This window comes from Pecten maximus, chromosome 10, assembly GCF_902652985.1.
Source record: "Pecten maximus chromosome 10, xPecMax1.1, whole genome shotgun sequence".
In the NCBI taxonomy this organism is placed as follows: Eukaryota; Metazoa; Mollusca; class Bivalvia; order Pectinida; family Pectinidae; genus Pecten; species Pecten maximus.
Genome location: NC_047024.1, coordinates 11,185,106 through 11,199,407, shown reverse-complemented (window position 1 = coordinate 11,199,407; position 14,302 = coordinate 11,185,106). Strand labels below are relative to the sequence as shown.

Here is a 14,302-nt window from a genome sequence, read left to right as displayed (position 1 = left end):
GGGGTTCGCAACAAGAGGTCCCATCTATGAACACTCTCATCAGCACACAAATTTTCGGGTTTCTGTAATGAACGTGTACGGACTTATGTCAAAATAAATATCACTTGAATTTATAGGTGTTATGAAATCCAAAGATATACTGGTCGTTGTAGAGAGCAAAACTGATAAATGTGACGCACTGACGTTACCCATTGGTTACACATATCAGGCTAAACATAGAAAATCCTGTAAAAAGAAATCAGACGGAATTGTTTGGATATTTAAATAGAAAATACAGAGTCATGTAGAATTTCATGACACGGAAATCGAATACATCCAATGGATGACAGTTTCTAAAAACCTAATTGATATGTATTCTGATGTACTATTTGGATTATTACATTTTCACCAGTGAAATATCAAACATTATTCATTCTATAAAAGTGATATTTTTCACTAGTGAAAACATATTTTTCACTAGTGAAAAATATCACTTTTGCTGATTTGACCAATCAAATTAATGATTAGAAAATACCAAAATAATTGACCAATCAGAAAGCCCGACATATATGTCAGCACCTGGACAGGGGAAACTACTTTTTTTGTTTACAAATTATCGCTGTAGGCCTAGTTAGCATACGGGGTAGGTTTTTCGTTGATAAAAAATGTAATAAACAGAATATCTAACAGTGTCTTCAGTAATACCAAATATATTTCACTCGTGTGGCTAATATTTTGATATTTTTCACTCGCGCTGCGCACTCGTGAAAAATATCAAAATATTAGCCCCACTCGTGAAATATATTTGGTATTACTGAAGACACTGTTAGATATCCTCTATGTATATCTTTTCCTCCAGAGAATTAACAAATATGTTGCTTTAATGGGTGATTTTAATGGGAGAACTAAAACACTCTTAGACTATATTGCTCCAGACCAAACTTTTATTGAATCACTACATACTAATGAAAATGATGAATGATTTACATAAATGTACGACTTTGAAAAATTGCCTTTGTATCAAATTCCTTTAGATCGCTATTGTGAAGACTTTGGGTATCAACTTATAGATTTATGTAAAAAAAATATCATATATTGTAAATGGAAGAGTTGGAATAGATCGTTATATAGGGACAAAACATGTAACGATGCCAGTTTAGTGGAATATCTGATTGTTGTATTATTGAACATTTTGAGGTGACAGATTTTGACCAATGCTATTTGATGTACATTGTCGTATAGAATTTAATTGCATTATTGGTAATGATAACTATCCTACCAATTATCCCCCTAAAAGTAAATATTGAATGTAACAATACTGTAAATTGGAACCTAATCAAATGAGACGAATAATTTGATTATATCAAAGACAATAAACTGATAGAGTGATAGGACTACTGCAACCTTGAAGTAGTATAACAAACCAATCTGAGATGGGTGGGCTGTACATGATGTAAATCGGGTTTTGGTGTTAAAAAATATGTATATCCTTTTGGTAAAACTAAAAACAGCAATAATAAAAATGGTCTTCACAAGAGTGTGCTAACTAAAGACGAGCTTAATGTTGCAAAATATAACTTTAAAATGATAAAACATAATCTGATGTGTTAGGTGTGAGGGTGTGTGTGGTTATAACTTTCGAGATGAAATTACGACCACCCACATTTGCGTGTATATGATATGCATAATGTATGTGGTGTGTGTTGTCACAATGTGCACATGTAAGATTTAAGAATACTTTGCTTTGTAAACGAGATGAAATGTAAAAGTGTCTTAATAGTATAGTAATGGTATATAAATGAGATCAATGTATTAACGTTGTGACTATATCCATATAATATTTAGATATATCCAAGAGCCTATATCTGAGAATAAAGAAGGGAAAATCTTAATTAAAAAATGGTGAAAAGGAAAGGCAGAGCATATCGTGATACGATGTAAAAATGGAAGGGGAAATAAGAAAAATGTCAAAAAGTGACCCTAAACAGTTTTGGGATATTTTCAGACTTTCAGTTGCCTGTAACTGACTTGGATGTAAATGTGTATTATCATGTTCTTATTAGTCCAATATTTGAGATAGAGATAAAAAAAAGCTGTTCAATTTTTTTTTTTTTTTTTTTTTTTTTCAAATATTCAATAGAGACTTTTAAAAATGTATATGTTAGATTATTCAACACTGTATTAAACACTGGCATTATACCACATTCTTGGACTATGGGACTAATTAAACCAATATACAAAAACAAGGGAGACATCAACGATCTCGATAATTATAGGGCAATGACTTTAGTATCGTGTTTGGGAAAATCATTTACATCTATATTTAATATAGATGGAATCAGTTGCTTCATCCATTAAATCTCATTGGTGGGAATCAAGCCGGATTTAAGAAAGGCTATGTAACCACAGATACTATTTTTGTAAAGCAAACACTAGTAGCAATACATTTATCATATAACAAGAAACTCTTTTTTTTCCATTCATTGACTTTTAAAAAAGCCTTTGATACTGTGTGGAGAGTTTGACTTTAGAAAAAGATGTTGTAAAGTGATGTTAAAGGTAAAAATCTTGATTTAATTTACAACTTATTAAATATTAAGTCTTGTGTAAAAAATGGAAATGAACAAACTCAGTTTTTATCGTGTAACATCGGTTAAAAACAATGGAAAATTTATCGCAATCTTTATTTCAATTCATTTGATAAATTTCTTAGTAATAACGAGGTGAAGTGTCGACAAGATATTGATAACCTTAGTCAAAACTTCATCGGAATGTACCTTAAACTATCTATTTTGTTATATGCCGACGACGCTGTCGTGCTAGCAGAATCACCCGAATGTTTACAAAAAGCATTAGTTATTTGGTGACTACTGTAAAGAATGGAAATTAGAAGTTAATATAAACAATTCTAGGATAGTTATCTTTTCGAAAATAAGATTAAAAAAATAGTCGTAAGTTGATGCTGTACGGACAACAAATTGAAATTGATACATGTACTTATCCATACCTCGGATTATTGTTTTACTACACTGGAAACGCTAAGGCGAAAAAGAATTTTACCATGTTTGCTATGCAACGCCAGTTTTGATTGGTTTAAAACCATGTATTATTTTCCAATAACCCACGCTCGTGCCAATAATACACGGTCGTGAGTCAAGGCTGTTAATAATTTTATATATCTAATATTCACCCGTTTCATAAAAGGTTACTATAGCCGAGTGGGCTAATGGGTTAGTCTTTCAATAAATTTTTACCACGACGCGAGTTCGAATCCTACGGAGGCCCTCCTTTTTTTTTTTTCTTTTTATCCTTTTTTCTTTTCAAAATCAATGCCATATGATAGATGCTCTTGATCGTAGTACTGTATTGCCTGTATATTTCATCAGCAAATAATGCAGTACTCAAGAAATAAATTGCAAGGTTTTCTCGGGGTTTCTTTGCTGTTTTTTTTATTAGAAAGAGGTCGATCTCAGAACTAAACAGTACATGGTAGAATAGAAATAATCAACTTTGAATCGTGTATTGTTGCAGGATATACAACTCGGACTCGGATATTTTGCAATTTTAATTAATAACTCAGGCCTGCGGCCTTCGTTATTTATTTAATTGCAAAATATCCTCGTCCTCGTTGTATATCCGGCAACAATACACGAATCATCGTTAATTATTTCTTAAATAAGGGGCACATGCACAAAAAGTATTATTGGCAGGGTATTGGAAAATCAGAAATATCAATTTACCTGTTGACCTACACTTTAAACTATTTGATACATTAGTATTACCGATATGTAATACGCATCAGAGATTTCGGGGATTTGAAAATATTATGTGACTAGAGACAATTCATTTGAAGTTTAAAAAACATTATACTTAATATACCAAAAGGTAAATATAATTAAGAGTAGAATTATTTTATTTTGGCACAAATTATTACAGATGATGAATTATCAAGTGAATTATTTAACATTATATATGCAATGCATGAAATGGATGTATTTCATTCAAAATGGTTACAATTTGTAAAAACAGCACTTAATGACTTAGGTTTTTACTAGTTTAAATAGGCAAAAGCTAAAATATATAGTAAGACAAAAGCTAAATGATCAAGCTTTTCAAAATGGTTCGTAGATATCGGGAAGAGTAGCAGAGGGGGAAAATATCTATTATGGAAATCTAAAATCAGAACTACTTGATTGAATTAAATAAAAGGGATCACAATGTGTTCTGTAAGTTCCGCACGTCTAACCTCCCTTTGCCTATGAAACTGGTCATTGGATAGGAATCCTTCGCGATGAAAAAAAATGTACACTATGTAATGAAGATGAAGTAGGAGATAATATCATTATTTGTTTAAAAAAAAGAATTTGTCAGATTAGAGAAAAACTTGTACCGAAATAATATTGTACAAATCCAAAAGATAACAAAACGAAAGGAATGTTTGCAATATGTAACTTACGATTAATAAAAAGGAAGAGTATGTTTCTTGCAAAATTACAAACAACTCCGCCCGTGGTCCGTCCGTCCCTCCGTAAACAATTCTTGTTATCGCTGTGACAAATTTCATATGTAATTTTTTTCGGAAACAACATGGCCGACAGGCAGCCATTTTTCATTTTGAAAATGGAAGCTTGTTATCGATATTTCTCAGAAAGTACTAAAGGGATCTTTCTCAAATTTCATATGTAAGTTTCCCTTGGTACCTAGTTGACTGATTTGATATTTGGAGAGAACAAAATCAAGATAAGAACTTTTCTCGTGGAGGGGGCCTCAGGGTAAACGGACTCGACTGGACTATTTTTTAGTCTCTAGGGATATTGTCAATTATGAGGATAGTAATGATATTGGTGTAGCCTACCGATCTGACCATTCTCAAATATCTATTCAGTTAACTTTTTCACAGCAATCACGTGGTTTAGGTACCTGGAAATAAATAACAATCTTCTATTTGAGCCGAATTATGTTGAGTGTATTAAAGAATGTTTTACTGAAACGGTATAATGCAGTTGATGAACATGATGTATACATAATAAATGATCAACTTCTTTGGGGAAACGTCAATCTTTTTGTCAGGCTCTGAAAATATCGTAGATTAAAAAAAATATATTGATCCTTTATTTTTTTTCTGACTAGAAACTACTTTAATTGGACAAGTTGGAGAACTTTGGTAAACATATGATATAATATGTTTATATGAATGTTGGATTAAGCAGTTACCTGACTATACGGCACACGTTGTGCCGATAATAGACGGAAAGGGTGGAGGAATTGTTATATTTTATAAGGATGAACTAAATGATTGCTGTAATATTGTAGAAAATGTAATTGACAGTATTGTACTGTTAAAAATATCACGTAAATTATTGGTTGATAATAAAGATACATATCTATTTATCAATTATTTTCATTTGGCGAATAGAACCTATTATGAAAAACATGATGTAGATCTCTTTGTGAAAATTGGAAGAAAGTATTTCCGTATACTCGGATCCCAACACATGTAACATATACCGGTATTAGCTATTGGTGATTTTAATATTCGAACCGGAGAAGTTGATGATTTTATTACAGCTGTCGTATTGGTAATATACCTTTAAACACTTTGTCTAATACTGTTAATTACTTACACGATAATGATATGGGTAAGTATGTATAAAACTGTCAACCAATTTGGCCGGCACTAAATATTAAAACAACCGGTTAATGGATTGTAAATGGGAGACATTCAGATGATGCTGTAGGTAATGTTACTTGTTATAACGCGAGAGGTTCGAGTGTCATAGATAATGTATGAACACATGAGTCCTGTTATGAAATATTGTGCATGCTTCGTAAAACAGATGTGGATTACATGATAACGTAGGACAGTGGTTGTAAATTATAAGTTGGTCCACATTGGAATTCCTCATAACTGATTGTGAGGACCTTGATGAACCAGTGCTCGGACAGGTGACCTTTACTACGAAGTTGCTGGATTCTTCCTTCACCACAGATGTTTCCTGAGGAAGTTGATTGATCGCTGCCATGCGTCCCGTTGTGCCGCTGCATGCTGCTTGGGATATCCTCCACCGACCATGAGGTTATCTAATTCATTGTAAGGAAATTGATAAAACCTAATTGTTGAAGTAGATTCTATGATATTAATAATTGGTGGTATTTCCTTTAAAGACGAAGGGCAATGATTTATGTATGTATACATTGTGATAAACTGTGACAACAAAACATCAGAATGAGTATATAAGCAATAGAACATATTAACGTATTAGTAAAAATGGTGCCCTTCTTTCCAAGACAATGGGTTTACAATATTTCGGAATCAGCTTCAATTCGTAGATTGTATTAACGAAGTATTCGAATAATTGAAAAAGAAGAACTTACTGTGTTTTTGTTTCTGTCTCCGTAGACTAAGCGCCACTTGGTAATGATCAAATGCATCTACGACTCTGTTCAAGGGTGTGTTTGGTGTTTCTATAAAATGCACTGCCCCCGGATACATTGTGAGTGTAGCTTTCTTGCTGCGATAATCTTGTGGCATCGCCTTATAAATATGAAAAGTGTGGTCCATCCTTTGCATGAGATCGTCGCTACCCAGTATTGTCAAGAGGTGGGCGCCATGTGTCCAAGGCTACAACAATCAATATTTCATTGGTTTTTTTCTGTTATGGCTACGGTATGTTAAAGCACCTTCCAAATTGTAATTTTGTTTCGCACTTATTCAAGTGATTACTACACCTATACCTGTCGTAATTAAGAGAAAGTTTAAGTTATAGAAAACATATTTCTTCAAAATATCACACATGGTAATTTTTTCCAACAATTGTTTTTTTTACAGTTATAGTCACTTTAATGCCCTGAGTCAGTGGTCGATAATTCTTATTTTTTTTCAGAAATAATCAACTGCTCTTATTTGCCTTGAATTGTTTCAATGGCCTATATGCATTTTGCTACATGTACAACACACAGGTTTGACACACATGTCTAATGGATTACTGGCAATAAAATACATTACTTGTACTTACTTTTAAATAGGAATCTTCAGAGGCCACGAACAAATCCGTTATCAAGACACCTTCCTGCTTTATTTGGATTCTTTCCTCATCGAGTCTTGTAATGTAAATAGGAGGTCCATGATCCTTAACGTTCATTGGCCTATAAGGGCTCTAGTAGTATACATACGAAGTAGCAGTAAAGTGGGCGCGAAAAAAAACTTCTTCTGTCTCATGATGATTACTAGCATGTTTAATTTAATTCACTTGATAGAACTAAAGAAGATTGAATTTTCAAAAAAAAAAAAAATCTTTTTTTTCTTTCTTTTTTTTCTTTTTGAAACCTATGCGTGCGCAATAATTTTATTTGATGTCGCCGTAGAAGCCATGATAAATTTGGACACTTGACAAAGACACTATCAGGATCATTCCTGAAGTTCAAATCGATCCAATCACCACGTTTCAAAACCATCTCAGGGTCATTTTATGCAAGTTTTGACCACAGGCGCTTGCATAGAAAATGTAATTTTTTTGTATATGTCAGTGGTATGTGTACTCTGTTAAGTACAAGGTTGACAACTCCGCCACGAGCGAAACGGCCCACCACCACACTTCAATCGACTTAAAAACACATTTATTCAAACTGACACGGCGCATACTATATATATACTACCGTCATCAAGAAACATTCATCTTTAACCTACCGTGTCACTCAATACGAATTGTTGCATCCAAAACACAATAATCCGTGAAACATCGCCGAATTCCTCTCGCAGAAGGACATTTTTCAAACTGCTCCCTCAGCCTGTCCAGATTCCTCATTTACATGCGTAGTTGAAAGGTCATGCGTTTATATAATCGTCTGTCGTCAGGTACGCTCGTGACGGAGTTGCCAACCTTGTACCTGACAGAGTACACATACCACTGTCATATATAAAAAAAAAAATGAAAATCACATTTTCTATGCAAGCGCCTGTGGTTTTGGCTGGATCTAACTGGTGAAAAGACCAAAGAAATACAAGTATTTGGTTAGAACAGTCGCAGGATTATTTCGGGCATGTTTTAGCTGAAGCACACCGACAGAAGTTTAACATATGTGTTGTTCAGGAAAACCCTAATTGCGCAATCATGTTCCACAATTACCGGCGTGACTGCAATGTCGAAGTTTTCTGTCCTTGCCTTAATATCATCACCAATATTTAGCTCAATGGAAAAAGAGAAACTGGAGTTGAATATTAAAATGTGTTTTTTTAAGATAGTGGTCATGGCGGCCATCTGGGAATTCTGATCGACTCAAGAACCCTTGATCAGTACTATCTCAGAATCTATGATTGCAAGTCTGAAGTAAATTTCCTCGTTTGAACTTGCGTACAAGGCTAACGGTTGGCGACGACGGAGAAGACACCATGACTTATACAACTAGGTGTAGCTTTGTATGATTATATATTTTTCAAGCTTCTAGTTGAAATAGAAACGTTTGGAATATCCTGAAAAATCTTAAATAACAATCTCAAATAGTAATCTTTAAAATATCAATTACAGGTATAAACAAAGTCTTAACATTGTTTGATTTAATGATACCAGCTCTTCATTATCGTATTGACATTACTATTCTTACGGTATAAATTATCGTTTGGAATAAGATTATGATTAACCTTGATCGGCAATATATAGCATAACGTTATGCTAAATTGAGCCCGATTCCTTTACCTCACTTTGCATCCAATATCCGCTCCATTATGTTTCCATAATCCGCTACAAAATGACACACCGTTGATGTTGACGACTGCTCTAACCTGAAGGAAGTATGGCAGATTTATTTTGTGTACACACAAAATCTGTTATAATTGATATCAACAGAATAATTAATCTAAATTATAGCATAATATCTATATATAACATTGCACTGACAAAACAAGAACTTTTAAATGTGTTGCAATACTTCATTAACTTTATTTAATGCTATATATATATATATATATCTCGTGTTTCTGGTCTAATTGGCTCTTAGATAAAAGTAAAAGACCCTATCAGTTCCATATTTATGTCCGATAATCGCAACCATGCTCTTATTGAGATATATATTTTATTTCGTTAGGATGCCATTTGGGTTTGGTTTCTTAAGAAGAAGATGCTTGCTCTTCGGAACAACTTCACTTATTCTAGCGCTATTTCCAAGGCCTCCATTATAATATATTGTTTGTTCGTATGTCGAATTTAAATAAATAAATTTAAATTGAATACACTTCCGAAGCGCTTCCCCAACGTTTACTGACAATGTAACCGACATAAAAAGTTTGTATCCATGCTGTATGGTAAGCATGGTAATTTTCACTCTGTTAATACATAGATTGTTGGTATCCATCGATATTGGGTAAGAATTATGGTTTTGTTTACATGTCCGCATTTACTTTTTGTATATATATACATATTATAGAGGCATACAAGTATACATACGTTCGGTATGTTCTGTGCCATCCACTGTGCCATGGCCCCACCAAGACACAAAGCTATTACACCAAGACCTTCTGAACGTACTTCTGGTAAACTAGTGAACCATCTCTCTGCTTCCTATATACCAAATATACTTCTTGTATACCAAATATACTAGAATAACATTTATTTAAAAAAATATTAACTACATTAACCTCAAAAACATCTGTTGATGATTATTCCTTCCAGTACATATTTTAACTTAGCAATCCTGTTGCGTGGTATCCATGTTTATATACACACAGTTCAGGTAGAAATATTTTGCTTAATGATCCATAACAAGGAATCCGTGGTTTACTTATGCTTTGTGTGTCTTAACAACTACAAAAGTGACAAATTATTACATGGGACAGTCACCTCAAAATAGTCAAGTTCGATATGTAGCATAGACTTCGGTAGACCCTTCCCGTGGACGTAAGACAAGGCCAGCGTGGCGAACCCCCGGGATGCAAGGAGAGCCGCTCGTCCCTCCATGATCGTCACTAGGCCGCCGTACATATCAATGACCCCCGGGAATGGACCAGGCCCTGAGGGTAATGTGTTGTGTTCAATGATTAAAGATGCTATCATCACGACAGCCTATACACCACTCAGCATAAAGATATAACATGGCACACATAGTATAGACATATATCTTATTAGCACCAACAAGTAACATACGACATGTAACGGAAGATAGGAGACATTTTTTTTACATCGAAATTTTAATGAATTATTTGTTTTTTCTTTAACTGCCAACTTGAAAATAACTAGGCCAATCCGTCGAAATGACAACCGATCGAGTCAGCGCGTTGGGAAAAGAAACCATTTAAAAATATTATTACCTTACAAAAATAATTTCACATTTAAAAATATATTGAATATGATAAACGACATATAAACACCAGTTCGTACACAGGCAATATTCCTTCACGTGAAATTCACGTGAAATTCAAAGGGCAAAAAAGTGAAATTCATGTGAAATTTTTCACGTGAAATTCACGTGAAATTCACGTGAAGAAATATTGCCTGTGTACTTATTTGTTCCTGAAACACAATATGATTTCCGTTATTAATGTAAACAGAGTAATAAAATATACATGTAGATATTTAATGATTATAAAACTTACTCCGTCTATCATTACTGCGCCTATGCCTAATCGACTGATGGAAAGTAGTTCCGGCAAAATCTTATATTTTCAATGCAAAATCTTAAATTTTCAATGCAAAATCTACAGTGAAAATATAAGTTTTATCAATTCCATAATTTTCTATATTTTGCAGTTAAAACAGGGTTAGCATGTCCTTAACCCTTAGGCTACAGCTCTCAGTACAATTTTATAGGCTTCTAAAGGATAACTGGTGTTAATCTCTTTTTGGCTGACATCTATATATGCATTCAGGATATTTCGTTGCAAGATGCCGTCAACAAATGCTTTTGAGATAACAATGTCTACTGCTTACGAACGATTTTATTGTGTGATTATACATTGTTATGTATCGCTGGCTGTATACAGGCTATTCATGTCATTGGTTTTAAATGACGCTTGTTCTTTCGGTTTCTATTCAGTAGTGATAAAGCCAGAAAATAGTTATTTAAAGGGTAGGTGTATATAGCTGTTCGATTTGAACTAAAAACAAGCTATTTTCAATCGGTTTATAATGCTGAATTCTTCCTATGTTGCACCTTAGATCCGTCTTACACGCTATATCCATTGTAGTAGAGAGATATGCTGGCACTCCGGAGGTTTTTTCTCTCCCAGAATGCCTCATTCAAGATGGCTGCCCATGGAGGCAGCATTTTGAATGAGGCATTCTGGAAGAGAAAAAAACTCCATAGATGCCATCAATTCTCTCCCCTGTATCTTGGTTTTCAAATACAGAAGTGACATACCTTTCTTTAACTGTATTTTCTTGAGATTTTATCTTTACATGTTCTTTTGGACATCTTCTTCTTTCAATATCTGTTGTTGATGATTCATGGTGTATACCAAACAAGAGGCCCATGGGGCCTGCATCGCTCACCTGGTTGGATTAGGCCAAATGTCAAAATAATGTTCATATTCAATTTGTTTTATTTGTTAATCTCTAACAATGCTATATATGGTTATAGTGTGGGAATCCAAACTGCTTTAAAGATTAATGAAGTCCTGACTCTCTAAGGTCTGAAAGACCTCAAGAATTGCTTTTAGAACATGCATTCCTCACTTTATGACTAGTAGTGATTCAAAGGAATTACCTCTATTTCACCTATTGGGCCCCGCCCCTTTGGCCCCTCGGGGGTCAGAGTCACCATTTATGCAAAATCTGTTCTTCTTCCCCCAAGGATGTTTCTAATTAAATTGGGTTCAAATCCATTCATAACTTTATGATAAGTAGCGATTTAAAATAATTACCCCTATTTCCCCTATTGGGCCCCGCCCCTTTCGGGTCAGAGTCACCATTTATGCAATATCTCTTCCCCTTCCCCCAAGGATGTTTCTGACCAAATTGGGTTCAAATCCATTCATAACTTAATAACTAGTAGCGATTTAAAGGAATTACCTCTATTTCCCCTATTGGGCCCCGCCCTTTTGGCCCCTTTGGGGTCAGAGTCACCATTTATGCAAAATCTGTTCTTCTTCCCCCAAGGATGTTTCTGACCAAATTGGGTTCAAATCCATTCATAACTTTATGACTAGTAGCGATTCAAAGGAATTACCTCTATTTCACCTATTGGGCCCCGCCCTTTTGGCCCCTCGGGGGTCAGAGTCACCATTTATGCACAATCTGTTCCCCTTCCACCAAGGATGTTTCTGACCAAATTGGGTTCAAATCCATTCATAATTTTATGACAAGTAGCGATTTAAAGGAATTACCTCTATTTCCCCTATTGGGCCCCGCCCCTTTGGCCCCTCTGGGGTCAGAGCTACCATTTATGCAAAATCTGTTCCCCTTCCCCAAAGGATGCTTCTGACCAACTTGGGTTCAAATCCATTCAAATCTTTATGACTAGTAGCGATTTAAAGGAATTACCTCTATTTCCCCTATTGGGCCCCGCCCCTTTGGCCCCTTTGCGGTCAGAGTCACCATTTATGCAAAATCTGTTCTTCTTCCCCGAAGGATGTTTCTGACCAAATTGGGTTTAAATCCATTCATAACTTTATGACTAGTAGTGATTCAAAGGAATTACCTCTATTTCCCCTATTGGGCCCCGCATCTTTGGCCCCTCGGGGGTCAAAGTCACCATTTATGCAAAATCTGTTTCCCTTCCCCCAAGGATGTTTCTGACCAAATTGACCAGAGTCACCATTTATGCAAAATCTGATCTTCTTCCCCCAAGGATGTTTCTGACCAAATTGGGTTCAAATCCATTCATAACTTTATGACTAGTAGCGATTCAAAGGAATTACCTCTATTTCACCTATTGGGCCCCGCCCTTTTGGCCCCTCGGGGGTCAGAGTCACCATTTATGCACAATCTGTTCCCCTTCCACCAAGGATGTTTCTGACCAAATTGGGTTCAAATCCATTCATAATTTTATGACAAGTAGCGATTTAAAGGAATTACCTCTATTTCCCCTATTGGGCCCCGCCCCTTTGGCCCCTCTGGGGTCAGAGCTACCATTTATGCAAAATCTGTTCCCCTTCCCCAAAGGATGCTTCTGACCAACTTGGGTTCAAATCCATTCAAATCTTTATGACTAGTAGCGATTTAAAGGAATTACCTCTATTTCCCCTATTGGGCCCCGCCCCTTTGGCCCCTTTGCGGTCAGAGTCACCATTTATGCAAAATCTGTTCTTCTTCCCCCAAGGATGTTTCTGACCAAATTGGGTTCAAATCCATTCATAACTTTATGACTAGTAGTGATTCAAAGGAATTACCTCTATTTCCCCTAATGGGCCCCGCCCTTTTGGCCCCTCTGGGGTCAGAGTCACCATTTATGCAAAATCTGTTCCCCTTCTGCCAAGGATGTTTCTGACCAAATTGGGTTCAAATCCATTCATAACTTTATGACTAGTAGCGATTTAAAGGAATTACCTCTATTTCCCCTATTGGGCCCCGTCCCTTTGGCCCCTCTGGGGTCAGAGTCACCATTTATGCAAAATCTGTTCCCCTTCCCCCAAGGATGTTTCTGACCAAATTGGGTTCAAGTCCATTCAAATCTGTATGACTAGTAGTGATTTAAAGGAATTACCTCTATTTCCCCTATTGGGCCCCGTCCCTTTGGCCCCTCTGGGGTCAGAGTCACCATTTACGCAAAATCTGTTCTTCTTCCCCCAAGGATGTTTCTAATTAAATTGGGTTCAAATCCATTCATAACTTTATGATTAGTAGCGATTTAAAATAATTACCCCTATTTCCCCTATTGGGCCCCGCCCCTTTGTGGTCAGAGTCACCATTTACGCAAAATCTGTTCTTCTTCCCCCAAGGATGTTTCTGACCAAATTGGGTTCAAATCCATTCATAACTTAATAACTAGTAGCGATTTAAAGGAATTACCTCTATTTCCCCTATTGGGCCCCGCCCCTTTGGCCCCTTTGGGGTCAGAGTCACCATTTATGCAAAATCTGTTCCCCTTCCCCCAAGGATGTTTCTGACCAAATTGGGTTCAAGTCCATTCAAATCTGTATGACTAGTAGTGATTTAAAGGAATTACCTCTATTTCCCCTATTGGGCCCCGTCCCTTTGGCCCCTCTGGGGTCAGAGTCACCATTTACGCAAAATCTGTTCTTCTTCCCCCAAGGATGTTTCTAATTAAATTGGGTTCAAATCCATTCATAACTTTATGATTAGTAGCGATTTAAAATAATTACCCCTATTTCCCCTATTGGGCCCCGCCCCTTTGTGGTCAGAGTCACCATTTACGCAAAATCTGTTCTTCTTCC

The 14,302-nt window shown here is 35.7% G+C and overlaps 1 protein-coding gene across 1 annotated transcript in view; it reads right to left on the bottom strand.

Annotated features, from left to right (window-relative positions):
- Positions 1 to 6,511, bottom strand: part of LOC117336520 (ALX homeobox protein 1-like) — a 70,012-nt gene extending 63,501 nt beyond the window's left edge. Inside the window, exon 1 of the mRNA XM_033897132.1 lies at positions 6,355 to 6,511. Coding sequence (XP_033753023.1) covers positions 6,355 to 6,511 — 157 coding nt within the window. The remainder of the gene's footprint in view (positions 1 to 6,354) is intronic.
- Positions 6,512 to 14,302: the final 7,791 nt, after the last annotated feature.